The 16,054-nt window shown below is 36.4% G+C and overlaps 1 protein-coding gene across 2 annotated transcripts in view; it reads right to left on the reverse strand.

The window, feature by feature from the left end:
- The window catches only part of NAV3 (neuron navigator 3), an 893,105-nt gene that overhangs the window by 367,130 nt on the left and 509,921 nt on the right, over positions 1-16,054 (reverse strand). Inside the window, exon 1 of one of the 2 annotated variants that reach the window (XM_005889180.3) lies at positions 11,813-12,530. The exons of the other annotated variant lie outside the window; for it this stretch is intronic. Within the exon in view, the coding sequence (XP_005889242.2) occupies positions 11,813-12,055 (243 nt within the window). The 5' untranslated portion in view covers positions 12,056-12,530. Of the gene's footprint in view, positions 1-11,812; positions 12,531-16,054 lie in introns of those variants that run through there. 2 annotated transcript variants of the gene reach the window in all.

A 16,054-nucleotide genomic window follows, 5' to 3' on the forward strand; every position in this document is an offset into this window, starting at 1 on the left:
CTAATATGGCAAATTTTGGCTGATTTTGAACATCTGACTAATTAGGCAGTCATGGGCTAACTAAATTCTTGCTAATAGTTCACCAAACCATTTCCAGATGTGTGGCTAGGCTATATTTCCTGGCCTTTCCAGCACTTAGGTATCCTGTGATAGGGCTCTGGCCAACAGAACTGAGTGGAAGTGAGTTCTGTGGAATTTCTAAGCCTCTTACACAATCCTCTATGTTCTCTCTTTCACTTATGGTTAGCTAAAGGTAGGATGGTACAACCACAAGCTAAAAAAAAAAATCTGATTTCCTGAGTTACCATAAACCTGTGTCAGCAAACTCTCTATAAAGGGCCAGACGGTAAATATTTAAGGCCGTACTATATTACAACTACTCCAGTCTAGTCTCACTGCACAAAAGCAACCATTGACAACATGGAAACAATGTGATAGCTGCATCCCAATAAAACTCTACTTACTAAACTTGGGTGCCAACCCAGACTTGACCTATGTACCACAGTTTGTCAAACCCCAATATTATACAACAACCAAAAGACTGAAAAATAACCTCCTACTGTGTTAAGCCACCGAGCCGTTGAGTTTATCTGTTAGAGAATTTAGCATTACCTTAACTAACCAACGGAGAAGGCAATGGCACCCCACTCCAGTACTCTTGCCTGGAAAATCCCATGGTTGGAGGAGCCTGGTAGGCTGCAGTCCATGGGGTCGCTAAAAGTCAGACACAACTGAGCGACTTCACTTTCACTTTTCACTTTCCTGCACTGGAGAAGAAAATGGCAACCCACTCCAGTGTTCTTGCCTGGAGAATCCCAGGGATGGGGGAACCTGGTGGGCTGCCGTCTCTGGCGTCGCATAGAGTCGGACATGACTGAAGCGACTTAGCAGCAGCAGCAGCAGTAACTAACCAAATGACATTTTGATTGTTTAAAAAATGTAACACATGTCATGATGGGAACCTGTGGGAGTGACACCCCACAGGTTTTCAATTCTACAAGAGTCCTTTAAAACATCAAAAGACAGCAAAAAGAGATGGCCTACTGTTCTTCTTTGTTTGGTTTTTCTCTTTGATGGAGACTGTATCATCTTATTTTATGGGGAAGCAGGTAAATTTTTGCCACCATCTTCCCAACTCCAGGCAGACTTGTAACACTTTTTAACAGATCATTCCGTTTACTGGGAACAGTGGAAAAATCCTGCCATGCGTTCAATTAATGATCTCTCCCACAGATATTGAATTTCTCTGCTGGCTCTAATGACCAGGAATCCAAAGTAAAGTGTTTCTCAGAGCACAAACGGAGCAGCAGTGGGAGGACAAAGAGTTTAAAGTGAAAACTGTCAAAACTTAATTCAGCCCTCCTGCAAGAATCACAGTTTTCTATATTTTCCCATTATGTGATTGAAGCAACAAAAAGAAGAAATAATAACTGATTTTGTCTGTGGTTTATAAATTGTTATCAGAGAGAGACAGAGAGGGAGATTGAAAAGTAAGGACTTAAGGGTCATATAGACCTCGGTTGACATTCCTGCTCTGTTTCGACACCTCTCTGAGCTCAGTTTCTACATATATTTAATTGTAATAAGAATAAATTGGGTATAGCATCCAGCATGTGGTAGGTACTCAGAAAGTATAAATAATTATCATTAGTTTTAACTGGTACTTGCTGCCAAATTCACAAATCATCATTTCTAAATAAACTGGAAATTTTTGTTTGAATTAAAATACTTCACAGAATGTTGTGTTTTGTTGATAATTAGTATGTTAATTCAAAAAGCTATAGCTTATTTCACTAGACTTGTCCCTCTTGCATTACTCTTGAGAGGGTTATTTTAGACAAAAGTTTGCTCCGTTACACACTCCTAAACTTCTGTACTTCCAAACTCTCTTTTTACTGGATATTTCCATATTTTATCCTCATCTTTCTAATATATGGACTTAATCATGTCTCTTTGATATCCTCCCCCTATCCTCTACAGAATAAGTACAAATTACTTATTGAGCATTTAATGTCACCTTCCCATTGCCTCATCTCAACTACATCTCTCTTATCCATGTTTTAGGATTGCTGAATAGTCTATAGTTTTCTAACCACAGCACAGTATTTCATACCTTGGTAGATGCTATTCTACCTAAAATGTTCCTTATTCTGTATTTATTTGGCTAAACAAATTCAGTCTTCAAAACATGGTTGAAATGTTACTTTACTCATACACGGAAATTAATCACCATTTCCTTTGTTCTGCTAATAATACTTAATATTGCTAATCTTTATACTAAAGTATTACGTATTTTAGAGTATTATAATAGGTAATAAGTTGACCACCAACTATGTATGGTGACACACAGTTTATAGGCAATAAATATCTCATTTATTCTTCAGAGCAATTTTATGTGGTTAGTTTATATTATTGTCTCCATTTTACAGATGAAGAAGCTGAGGCTTAAGTATTAATTGACTTGCCAGGGTCACTTCATTAGTGAATATTAGAGTATTCTAAATTGACAATGGTGGTCAGCAGATGTTAAATGGTACAAACAGGATGAAAATAAGAAGTAAATGTGAGCCAAGAAAAGATGTCTTTTTAAAAGCCATTAGTAACTTCTCAGAAAACAAAAGTCAGAAATCAAGAAAAGTAAAGCAAATGTAAAGCTTGGAATAGTGGCAATAAACACAAACTACTCTTTAGAGAAATGTATCTGCAAATAATAATCATTAAATATTAAATGTTAAAATTAATGAATATACTTAACATTTACAAGATTAATAATAATAGTGGTTATTATTATTATATCGTAAAGACCTGAGCATTTTCAGAAGCTGATTCTAAAGCAGTGCTTCTTAACTGATTTTGACTTCACCTTCCCCACAGGCACATTTCACAACATCTGGAGACATTTCTGGTTGTCATAACTGGAGGATCGTACTAGCATGCAGTAGATAAAGGCCTAAATTATGCTAAATGTCCCATGATAGTAAGACTGCTCCCCTGCATCACAGAATCATCAGGTCCAAAATGTGATGAGTTTGAAAAATACTGGTCCAAAAAAATCCATTGAAGAGAAAGATTGAATAAAAAGAGAAATGTGATAACGGATAGGACAAAAATCACGAAGAAGAAGAAAAGGAGTACATAATAAAACTATTACCCTTAGAAAAACTTTATCAAGAACTGCTGTCCTCGGTTCTCTTTTATTTTTTACAGATACAGAGATTGAAGTCGAGAGAGTTTAAATAACTTATCCTTTCAAAATCTATCAGAAGTTTAATTTAAATATTTGAGCTCCTAATTTGATGTTCTTTTAACTATGCCAGCTAGTATTTTAAGTTCAAGATTGAGGGTAATTCCAGGAGACATGATAGCATAAATATCAACTATAGAGCAATTATTTTATTTACAAATTAATGACATACCTATTGATTGTATGTTTCCATAAACAATATATTAAGCACCTTCATTTTTATTACAGGAAAGGAAAAACGTCTATAGCACTGGAAAGGAAGAAGCTTTAAGAAGAATGCATTTAGCTAACTGGCATCAAGTATTCACTCAATAGTGACAACTGCAGAACAATTTAAAAGTTGTATGAGATTTTGAATTACATTTAATCACATATGTTTAAAACATTACATATAATTCTTTAAAGACTTTGTAAAGTACAAACTAAAATAATGAATTATGGTATTACACTGTCACATTTCCATAAATTGTTACTCAAGGGAAAGAAATGCATGCTACTGAAAATCTGAGTCTTCAGCCAGTAGAGAAAAAGTTAAACTTCAGAGATCATTACAATATTCCTTATACTATTGCTGTCACAAAGACAAAAACAATTAAAGCAACTATTAATGGCTTCACTATAAAACTTGGAGCATGAGCTATAACAAGAAAAATAAATGATCTTGTTTCTTTAAATACAAATAATTAAATGTGCAAGCACAGCAGAACTAGGCAAAGCAGGAGTAACCATCTAGAGAACAGAGGGCTGACCTATGCAGCCGTGGGCCTGGCCAGCCCTGCAAGTGGTGCCGAGTGAGCGAGCCAACAGGAGTGTCCACAGTCCTCAGCAACCAGGCATCCTTGCCATGAAGGAAACAGCTGGAGACCAGGGACCGCCCTCTACTCTACTGACATCTGCTGCTATGTATTTCTATCATGGGGTTTCTTTTATTTACCAATATTTTTGTTTCAAACAATTTGATGGAGACCATGTGTCAACTTAATTGTCTTCTGATCATTCCAGGCACTTGGTCATACCAGTGCAACTCACTAGCAATGCTGGTGGGCTGCAGTCCATGGGGTCGCTGAGCGTTGGAGACGACTGGGCGACTTCACTTTCATTTTTCACTTTTATGCATTGGAGAAGGAAATGGCAACCCACTCCAGTGTTCTTGCCTGGAGAATCCCAGGGATGGGGGAGCCTGGTGGGCTGCCATCTATGGGGTCACATAGAGTCGGACACAACTGAAGTGACTTAGCAGCAGCAGCAGCAGCAGCAGCAGCAATGCTAATTAAATACTTAAACCGTACCAATACATATAGAAATTAATACAGCCAATAGCCTTTCTTCTCTTCCCCTGGCACCACAAGGAGTCCTCCTTGTTGAAATGTTGTTTACTGGTAAGAACAGCATCTTCTGAAACCACACAGTCTTAGTCTGAATCCATATTCTGCCACATTGAGATACTGGTAAGCAATTTAATCTCAGTTTCAGTTTATTCATCTGTACAATGGGGATAATAACAGAACTTATATCATAAAGCTATTGCAAGGACCGAATGGAATACTCCATGAAGTGCTCAGTCCAATAAATGGCATCTAGCAAGTCTCTGTAAGCATTAGTTAATATTAGTCCCTTTCCACTCTGATTTCTCTGAAATCTCATTGACGGTGTAATTTTGTCTCATTTTTACATAAGAAGAGACTCCTTCATTGTCTACCAAATGCCTCTATCTGCCTACATCTATAATCGGATCCCCTAAACTTTCTTTTCATTAATAGTCTGCTCAAATTATAATGGCTTTCCAACTTGGTATTCCTCTGTGAAATCCTCTCCTCAAAAGAATGCTTTTTTCTCCTCTACATGGTCATCTTATCTGCCCATTAAATTCCAACTACTTGATGATGAAGTATTTTTTGAATGTTCCAGCCAAATAGGATTTCTATCAAATGTAAAATCTGACAAAATAACTGCCCTCTTTATCAACATTATCCATATATTTTCTTGTCTATGTCACAATTTCTTTTTTTTTTTTAATATACAATTTAATGCTTCTGAGCGTCTTCTGTTTTCAAAGCATTAGCTTTGGGACTATAGGAACAAAATAGTAAGAAGTGATCTCTGCTTTGACTGTTCTTGCAACTAACAGGGTAAGAATATTAATCAAACCTCTACTCTATCATGTACAAGTACTTTCTTTATATCTCCACAACTGAATGTAAACTTTCCTTCCTTTTAACCTGCACAACAATTTATTTATTCTTTTCTTTGACTTTGGAAGTAAGTCTTTAAAAAAAAGGTAAAATTTGGAGAAAAAAGTATAAATAGAATATTGCAAGTATATCATGAAGAGAGAATAAAATGTAAAGGCAAAAAAAAAAGTCACTGCAGAGACAAATCTAGATTCAAATTCTGGATTTTGACACTGGTACTTAACTGTTTGATCCCATGCTGGTTTCCCACTCTTATCTAGGCCTCAGTTTAATCCTCTGTAAATGTGGATACAATGCCATCTTTGAAACACTGGGAGACTAAAATGAGAAATTTCCTATAAAGTACAAGATCAGTTAAGTTCTGTTCAGTCACGCAGTTGTGTCTGACTCTTTGTGATCCCATGGACTGCAGCACACCAGGCCTCCCTGTCCATCATCAACTCTCGGAGTTTACTCAAACTCATGTCCATTGAGTTGGTGATGCCATCCAACATCTCATCTTGCCCTTCTCCTCCCTCCTTCAATCTTCCCCAACATCAGGGTCTTTTCAAATGAGTCAGTTCTTTGCATCAGGTGGTCAAAGTATTGGAGTTTCAGCTTTAGCATCAGTCCTTCCAATGAATATTCAGGACTGATTTCCTCTAGTATGGACTGGTTGGATCTCCTTGCTGTCCAGGGGACTCTCAAGAGTCTTTTCCAACACCACAGTTCAAAAGCATCAATTCTTTGGCACTCAGCTTTCTTTATAGTCCAACTCTCAAATCCATGTATGACTACTGGAAAAACGATAGCTTTGAATATATGGACCTTTGTTGGGAAAGCAATGACTCTGCGTTTTAATATGCTGTCTAGGTTGGTCATAACTTTTCTTCCAAGGAGCAACTGTCTTTTAATTTCATGGCTACAGTCACATATGCAGTGTTTTTGGAGCCCCACAAAATAAAGTCTGTCAGTGTTTCCACTGTTTCCCCATCTATTTCCCATGAAGTGAGGGGACCAGATGCCATGATCTTATTTTTCTGAATGTTGAGTTTTAAGCCAATTTTTTCCCTCTCCTCTTTCACGTTCATCAAGAGGCTTTTAGTTCTTCTTCACTTTCTGCCATAAGGGTGGTGTCATCTGCATATCTGAGGTTATTGATATTTCTCCCAGCAATCTTGATTCCAGTTTGTGCTTCTTCCAGCCCAGCGTTTCTCATGATGTACTCTGCATATAAGCTAAAAAAGCAGGGTGACAATATACAGCCTTGATGTACTCCTTTTCCTAATTGGAACCAGTCTGTTGTTCCATGTCCATTTCCAACCGTTGCTTCCTGACCTGCATACAGATTTCTCAAGAGGCAGGTCAGATGGTCGGGTATTTCCATCTCTTTCAGAATTTTCCACAGTTTGTTGTGATCCACACAGTCAAAGGCTTTGGCATAGTCAATAAAGCAGAAATAGATGTTTTTCTGGAACTCTCTTGCTTTTTTGATGATCCAGTGAATGTTGGCAATTTGATCTCTGGTTCCTCTGCCTTTTTGAAATCCACCTTGAACATCAGGAAGTTCACAGTTCACATACTGTTGAAGCCTGGCTTGGAGAATTTTGAGCATTACTTTACTAGCATGTGAGATGAGTGCAGTTGTGCGGTAGTTTGAGCATTCTTTGGCATCGCCTTTCTTTGGAATTGGAATGAAAAACTGGCCTTTTCCAGTCTTGTGGCCACTGCTGAGTTTTCCAAATTTGCTGGCATATTGAGTGCAGCACTTTCACAGCATCATGTTTTAGGATTTGAAATAGCTCAACTGGAATTCCATCACCTCCACTAGCTTTATTCAGTGATACTTCCAAAGGCCCACTGACTTCTCATTCCGGGATGTGTGGCTCTAGCTGAGTGATCACACCATTGTGATTACAAAGTACAAGGTAGATGCTCAAAAAATTATTTTCTATAATAATATTTAAAAAAAACTTTAGTTTGCATATGTAATCTAAGAAAGAAGGGGTCAACAAGCCATGTGTGAAAGAAATTAAAAATGAGAATAGAAGTAATATGTAGGTGACAGATCAAGTGGAAAGGAGGCTGGGCATTTAAAAGTGAAGGCCAGTTTACAGTGGTAGATTGTCTAAGGAACTTTCACGAATAGGGACGTCTAATACTTAATTACACGCTATTTGCTGAAGCATGACAATGTATAATACTCTTCCTTAACCTTAATCTCCAGATTCTTAAGTATGATCTCCTAACCAAAGTGACTCTCTTTCTCATTTGGGTGAACACCTAGGAAGAAAAGAAAAGCAAAATCCATATGAGGAAAGACACTAGAAAGTTCAAGAAAAGTTGAAAATCAGAACAAAAGGTAGACAGAAAAAAAGTATAAATCCTTGAAATATCATGGTGGAATATGAAATTGGGACATGAAATCTGTAATTAAAGCTATTTATTTTGTAAGACCACAATGAGCTATCACCTCACACCTGTCAGAATGACAATCATCAAAATGAACACAAATAACAAATGCTGGCAAGGATATGAAGAAAAGGGAACCCTTTTACTCTGTTGGTAGGAATGTAAATTGTGGAAATCTGTATTGAGGTTTCTCAAAAAACTAAAAACAAAATTACCGTATGTTCCAGCAATTCCACTCTTGGAAAATCTCCCAAGCCCACATTTATAAAGACACATGCACACCGATGTTCATAGAGCATTGTTTACAATAGCAAGATATGGAAGCAACCTGAGTGTCCATCAATAGATGAGTGGACAATGAAAATGCAGTGTACACACACACACACACACACACACTACTCTGCCATAAAAAGAGTAGAATTTTGCCATCTGCAGCAACATGGATGTACTTGGAGGTCATTATGCTAAGGAAATAAGTCAGACAAAGACAAATATCCTATGGTATGACTTGTATGTAGAATCTAAAAAGCACACTGAGCCAGTGAATAAAACAAAAAAGAAGCAGACACAGACATAGAGAATAAACTCGCGATTACCAGTGGGCCCAGGAAGGTAGAGAGTATCAGTAGGTGTAGTATAGGTATGGGCTTCCCAGTGTTGCTAGGAAGAACCCACCTGTCAACGCAGGAGACATAAGAGATGCAGGTTGCATCCCTGGGTGGGGAAGATCCCCTGGAGAAGGAAATGGCAACCCACTCCAGTATTCTTGCCTGGAGAATCCCATGGACCTAGGAGCCCAGTGGGCTACAGTCCATGGGGTTGCAAAGAGTTGGACATGACTGAAAGTGACTTGGTACTTTAGTACACTTAGCACAGGTATAATACAGTAAGAAATACAAACTATTAGGTATAAGATAAGCTATAAGGATATATTGCACAACATGAGAAAAATAGTCAATATTTTATAATAATTGTAAATGGAGTATAATCTTTAAAAGTTGTAAATCACTATATTGTACACCTGTAACATACAGTATTGTATAGAAACTATACTTCAATTTAAAAAAAGAAAAAAAAAAGGACAGGGAGTCTAATTTGACTGAAAAAGGTTGGGACAAGCAAGCATGAGAAAAAGAGTAGCCAGATGGAGCTAAGATAGAAGTGACACCAATCGGAGGACTGAAATATAAGACAGGAGAAGTAACTAAAGTTTTTTTTTTTTTTAATCAGAATGGTAAATGTTTTGAATAGATGTGATAGAGAATCCCTGGGGAAGGGACCAATTTGGAATTATTACAATAACTGACAGAAAACTTAACAAAGGTCAAGCTTGTGCATAAAGGGATCAATGAAGATGTGTGTAAGGGGATAAATACAAGCTGCAGTACAGAAGCAAAATTTCCAATTTCTAGCAAATTATGGAACATGGAATAGCAATGTTTATTATCAGAAGTTAGACTAGGAAATCAAGATTAGATGCCTGGAATGTTGGCATGTACACTAATAAAAAACAAGAATAGGAGAAGGGAGTACTGGATTGAAGATCCGTTTCTGACACTGTCATATCCAGATTTGTTTTCTCTCACCAAACTGTGAGGCTGTTCAGTACAAGGACTGGCCAAATACTCCACATAAATGTTTCTTAATGATAGTCATCTATCGTGGGTACTATCCATGGTCTCTTTTCCTTAGAAATAGAACCCATAATTTTTAGTTGGGCACACGGTTGCTTAGAATAAACTTTACATTTTCCAGTCTCTACTACAACTAGATAAGGCCTTGGAACTACAAAATAGGCCAAATGGATGTGGAAGAATCCTTAATGAAATAGGACATGTATTTTTAATTGAGTGAAAGTCAGTTATCCACTCAAGACTGAGACATGGATACCAAAATGGTGATGAACAAAAAAGAGACAGCTTGGATCCCTGACAATTTGGTGAAGTCCCCCTGCCAGTCATGGAGTACTTACTTCCAGATAGCCTTTAAATGAAAGAGAAAGAAACCCCTATTTGAATTCTGCTATTGTTGAGTTTTTTTTAAAACAATTTGTAGCCACATCTAATTTTCTCTAATACAGCTACCTTGATCATGTTTGCTGTTTTCTTCAGTTCAATTTTTTCAAAGGTTTATGTAAGTCTTTATTCTTTCCTAACATTTAGAAATATTCTGGAATGCTGACCAGGCATTCTTTACATTTGACTGAAAATTTTTTAATCTGATAAGTGACATGGTAAAAACATCCTTATAAATACAACATTACTTACCACAGAGTCTTATTGGAATATCAGATGTATGACTGATATGTTCACTAACCAAAGAGACCAACCAAAATTCTCTTGTGAACAGTACTTACAGTGGTCGAGTCTTAGGCCAAGACCATTTATCAAAGTACAAGTTGGACTAAACCTGCAGAGATTATAGCCACGGTCAGGGGAGAAAAGTGGTTTCTCTTCCATCTAGATCAGACAAGCCATTGTGGGCACAAGGAATTTTAGAAGAGAATGACATCCATTTGCTTTTAATTATTTTCATAAAGTTAAATATTTTTTTAGTCTTTTTTGGTAGTTTACACTTCCCTACTTTCACCTTGAAATGCTTATTTTGGGCTGAGAACACTAAGCCTGAAATTAATTACTTTCTTTTAACTGATTTTTGTTGGGTAGAAGATGTTGTCCTAAAACATAAAAGGAATAATTGTAGAACTAGAAGTACTTTAAAAATCATTCATTCTAAGCCATATGTTTTACAGGCGGATGATCCAAAGAGACTCATGAACATAACTAAATCTTTCTCAGCGTAACTGTCTTTTCATTCAGTGATTCATTCATTCATGTGTTAATCCATTCAATGACTATTTAATTGTTAGGCATAAAGGGATTGAGGAGAGGAAACTGTAACAGAGAATACGGTCCTGGGCTGTATATATTTTCAGTTTAGTGGGGATAGAAATAAATTATCCAGATAATTAAAACTCAATATAAATCAAGATGTTGCAATCATTGCTACAGATAAAGAACAATAGGAGACGGAGGGACAGGAAAGGTAATTAGCAGAGACTTTATGAGGAAAGTCGCACTTTGCTGTTCCTGAGAAGATATGAACAAGTGAGGATAGAATGGACATTTCAGACAAAAGGGTGACTTTCTTTTTAACTTGTACAGCTGATTTCTGTACAAAGACTTTTTCTTAAATTATTTTTAACATACATTTGGGTGGGAGAGTAAAATCAACTCATCCCAAAGGAGTCAGAGATGAGAGAGGTAACTTTGTAAAGCTGGACATCCTAAGTTAATGCTGCATTAAAAAGTGATGCAAGGTATAAAGGAATTCCTGCGAAGTTCACCAACTAAAGGGTCCTGTTACCCTTCAGCATCTGGAGAAAACGAGTGTAGTATGGTTTAAAACCCAAGAGCTACTGTTCACAAATGTCATAAATTAAATGACTGAAAAAGATGTCAGTAATGAGTAAAACCAGGGTTTCAATTTACAAGTGAAAACCCAGACAAATGTGCAGTATCAAGGAAAATCATATTTCCTTTTCTTCTATATTGTAATGAATTAAGCAGGCTAGGATTCACATATCCAGTCAGAAAGTGTATAAAATGCAAATGATTTAGAGAAAAGTGATGGTGTCTGTATGACTTTTCACAAATAAATCTTATTTTTACTTCATAATGTATATGAAAAATAGCTTCCCTTTACCTCATACTTGTGATCAATTATGATTTTCAGTAAGAGAGATATCTAGGATTTCACAAGGCACTTCATCAATAAGTAGTTCTGATAACACAGGCATATTCAGAGAAGTCTGTTCATCACTTTTACAACAACTGTACATAGGCCTTTTGACTATACAAACTGTTTAACTCTTTTACACCCATATTCCTCTGCTGCTCCCCAATTCACAACATGCTTTATATTCTACCTAACAGGAAATTTGCATTTCAGCTTTAAAGTCTGCAGGTAACCTTTAGTCACTAACCTTGCTGTCTTCTGTCTCCTTAGCTTTTCCTTGGAGGGGTTTCTTCTCTTCAGATTCACAGTTTGATTTGAAGGTGAGCTGACAAGAAAGCATTGAGCTCTCTAATTCAGTTAGTTCCAGAGGTCTCGAAGAAGAGCGCTGTGGCCCCGTGGTGCCAAGACTTGGTATCAGAAGAGCAGTGTGAACAGGCTTTGACCCAACAGCTGGCTGCCTTAGTTTTGAGGCAACCCCAAGTACAGGCATGGCTTCTATAAAAGTATCTTCTTGCTGCCAAAGAAAATGCTTCTAACCTCAGTCTGGTAGACTCCAACTTTAGTATTTCCAGAACAAATACTTTAAACAAAACTAGCAGTCATCGTGATTTAAAACAAAACAAAACAAAACAAAAACTAATAATATAACTTGCAGGAAGAGGCAAAACTCCCCTTCATCTTCAGTTAAGTTTCTTTCTTGCTGGCTTGAATTCTCATGTTTTCATTCTCTCATATATTCATTCTCTCTCCTCTGTTCAGTGCGTCACTGCCCATGTAATATTAAATACTCCTTTGGGGAGGAAACTTTTCTTGAAGGTAACTGCTAGAGAGCTCTTTCTCTAGGATTAAAGAGCTCCTAGATTTTCTCTTTCTTCTCACTAGAGCAGTCTGAGTCTGAGCATTGCGAGTGAAAAAGAACAAAAGCAAAACCCTTCAGTCCAACTGTCAAAGCAGCCAAGAGATCACAATAGTAGAAGGACAGGCATTCTTCCTGACTTCAGAAATAATCAGCCTATATTCTCTTTTTAAAGAAAATTGTATTTCCCCCAGCTTTAAAAAAAAAAAAAAGAAAAAAAAAGAATGGACCCGATTAATGGCCAAAACAAACAGCTGTTGGAAGAACTTTTAGCCCGGAAACAATCTCAGCAATGAAGCTGTTTGTCTGATTTCCAGCTATTTTTCACTACTGACAGCCATGAACCATGGTGTTCATTCTGTTTCATCCCATGAAATCAGGTTAAATTCATGCAATTGCAGCAAAAACTGCTAAATCACTCAGCAGATCATGACTGCCTAGGTTATGAAAACATAGTAAATACAAAGAGCAAGACACCAGATATACAGTAATCATTTTAAAATTTAATAATGGTGATACTAATAATATTTAGAGCTAATACATATGGGAAATATACTACATAGTGCTTACTAGGCAAGCACTTCACACATTATCACACTTAACCAATGGGATAACTCAAGAATAGGCGCGTGTATTTTCTCCACTTCTGAGAAAGGCTAACTCAGATTCATTTAAGTAATTTGATGAAAACCATGCAGTTAAAAAGTGAAAGAGCCTATACTATTTAAAGAGTAACTTTAAAAACTGAGAAACAATTTAAAATAAAACTATTATTCAAGCTCATTAAATCTAACTTAAAATTCTAAACTTCTAAAAAGTGTCCACTGATGTTTTAAACGGCTATGAAAAATAATGCTTCTATCCATAAAATGATTTTAATTATCAGATCAAGTTTCATTTCTGGTAAAAGCAGACCAGGATCTGTAATAAAAGCAAGGGGTATGTTTTTAAGAAAGCATCTGATGTAGCATACTGTCTTTAAAGTAGTTGGATTTATTTTTTTTTATTTGTATAATACCTTTATTGATATATAATTCACATGTTATACAATTCATTCATTTAAAATGTAAATTCAGTAACTTTAGTCTGTTCATAGAGGTATGAAACTATTACCACAATCGATTTTAGAACATTTTCAAGATTTAGATAATGGGTCCCCAGAGAAATTCCCCCACTATTTAGCAAATCCATACTTATATGATGGTCTTGAGATTTCAATAGAAAATGTATACCTAATAACAGGAATTTATTTGATTGTATATCCCTTATGTTGAAGAATTCTGTAAGACATTCACAGATTTTGTTTTAAAAATTTATTTATGTTATAATTATCAACTATATTAAGATTTAGTAATATTCTAAGTAAAGGTCCATAGAAAAATGAATGAACATTTAGTATTCTTTCAAGAACTGGTGGCAAATATGAGAATCATAATCAGTATTGTAGAAAATATCTCTCTATAGTGAAGGAATGATTTTATTTGTCTCCTGTTTCCAAGTCTAAAATTATTATGTACTTTTAATCCAATTTAAACTTGAATTTAATCCAAGAACTAAAGTACTTTTTTTTGTTGTTCTTTTGATATAAGTATAGAAGAAATTCACATACAAGTTAGAAACCTTGCAAACTTAAAAAGCATCCCAAGTGGGCTTTACACAATGGGATAATAAGAAACAAAGATAACACTAGTAGTCATAAAGAAATAGTTACTTTACTCTACATTTCTAGTGCAAGTCCATTACTGTACATTTATAGACCATTGAACACACTGTCTCTTCCAGAGACTATGAGAAGATACTGCAAACCAGGAGATGTTCAAGTTCCTAAATCAGGTTTTAAATTCTGTGAGAAGATACATGCACCCTGCAATCCTCGCATTGCAGACAAAATGGCATACCTAAAATAATAGTACTGGGAGGGGGAATCAGGTTCTGGGAAGGCCATTCAAAACATCAGCGACTTTGGGAGCAGATCACTAATAAAAAATAATACCAGTACTCCTCCGGAAGATAATTAGGACCACCCAGGCAAGCAGTCAAGCTCAGAGTTAAAAAAAACAAACAAATAACATATTGAACAGAAGCACTGGAGACATTTTAATTAGAATTGGTAGGAAAAAAATCTAGTTGAAAGGCAAACTTTTGAGTCAAAGGTTTGCCACTGAAATGGGCATATGGGGCAGTACAATTGGCAAATATTTAAAAGTCACACAAGACAGGAGGCCCTGAATAAGGGACTTACTCTTTAAACTGTCTTAAAATTGAGCCAAAAGGGCACCTGTTGAGTGGACAGTATTAAAGCTGAGGCTATCTTTTCCTACCCAAGGCTATAATTCTACCTTGTCTTATCCCTCGATCTAGAATGTATGACATATAAAGCTACATTATATCAACATAATTCTGTTTACCAACTGTAAGTAAGCTAATTGGTATTTCAGAAATGTGCTGGAGGAGAACACACTCTATTTCCTGATACAAGCAAATTGAAAACCAATGTTCACATGCAAAAGGTTATCTTTCATTTTGAAGTATCTTTTGCTTATTACACAGTATCATTTCACTAGGACAGAAATATAGAATTGACGATAGTCACTGCTGATAGCCTAGGAAATTACATCAACCACTAAGTACAATAAAAACAAGCTAACTTATTATAGAGAATTTACTGTGTGCCAGGTACTGTCATCCATTTCATCCTAAAAAGAACATTACCTTTGAATAGGAGACAAAGGTGCTGAGAAGTAATGAACTTAAAGTCAGAGAAAATGGGGTTTCTCAAACTGGATTCGACAAACTACCACCAGGAGTGCTCGCTAAAAATACAGATTCTCAAATTCGTCCCAAATCTACTAAATAAGAATCATGAGGGAGAAGTTCATGAATTGAATTTAATAAATTGATTCTCTTATCTTTCATTTTATTTATTTTTTATTTTTTTAAATCTTATTTAACTTTAGAATATTGTATTGGTTTTGCCATATATCAAAATGAATCCGCCACAGGTATACATGTGTTCCCCATCCTGAACCCTCCTCCCTCCTCCCTCCCCATACCATCCCTCTGAGTCGTCCCAGTGCACCAGCCCCAAGCATCCAGTATCGTGCATCAAACCTGGACTGGCAACTCGTTTCTTACATGATATTTTACATGTTTCAATGCCATTCTCCCAAATCATCCCACCCTCTCCCTCTCCAACAGAGTCCAAAAGACTGTTCTATATATCAGTGTCTCTTTTGCTGTCTCATATACAGGGTTATTGTTACCATCTCTCTAAATTCCATATATATGCGTTAGTATACTGTATTGGTGTTTTTCTTTCTGGCTTACTTCACTCTGTATAATAGCCTCCAATTTCATCCACCTCATTAGAACTGGTTCAAATGTATTCTTTTTAATGGCTGAGTAATACTCCATTGTGTATATGTACCACCGCTTTCTTATCCATTCATCTGTTGATGGACATCTAGGTTGCTTCCATGTCCTGGCTATTATAAACAGTGCTGTGATGAACATTGGGGTACACGTGTCTCTTTCAATTCTGGTTTCCTCAGTGTGTATGCCCAGCAGTGGGATTGCTGGATCATAAGGCAGTTCTATTTCCAGTTTTTTAAGGAATCTCCACACTGTTCTCCA

The sequence above is a fragment of the Bos mutus genome, chromosome 5, assembly GCF_027580195.1.
Source record: "Bos mutus isolate GX-2022 chromosome 5, NWIPB_WYAK_1.1, whole genome shotgun sequence".
NCBI classification, from domain to species: domain Eukaryota; kingdom Metazoa; phylum Chordata; class Mammalia; order Artiodactyla; family Bovidae; genus Bos; species Bos mutus.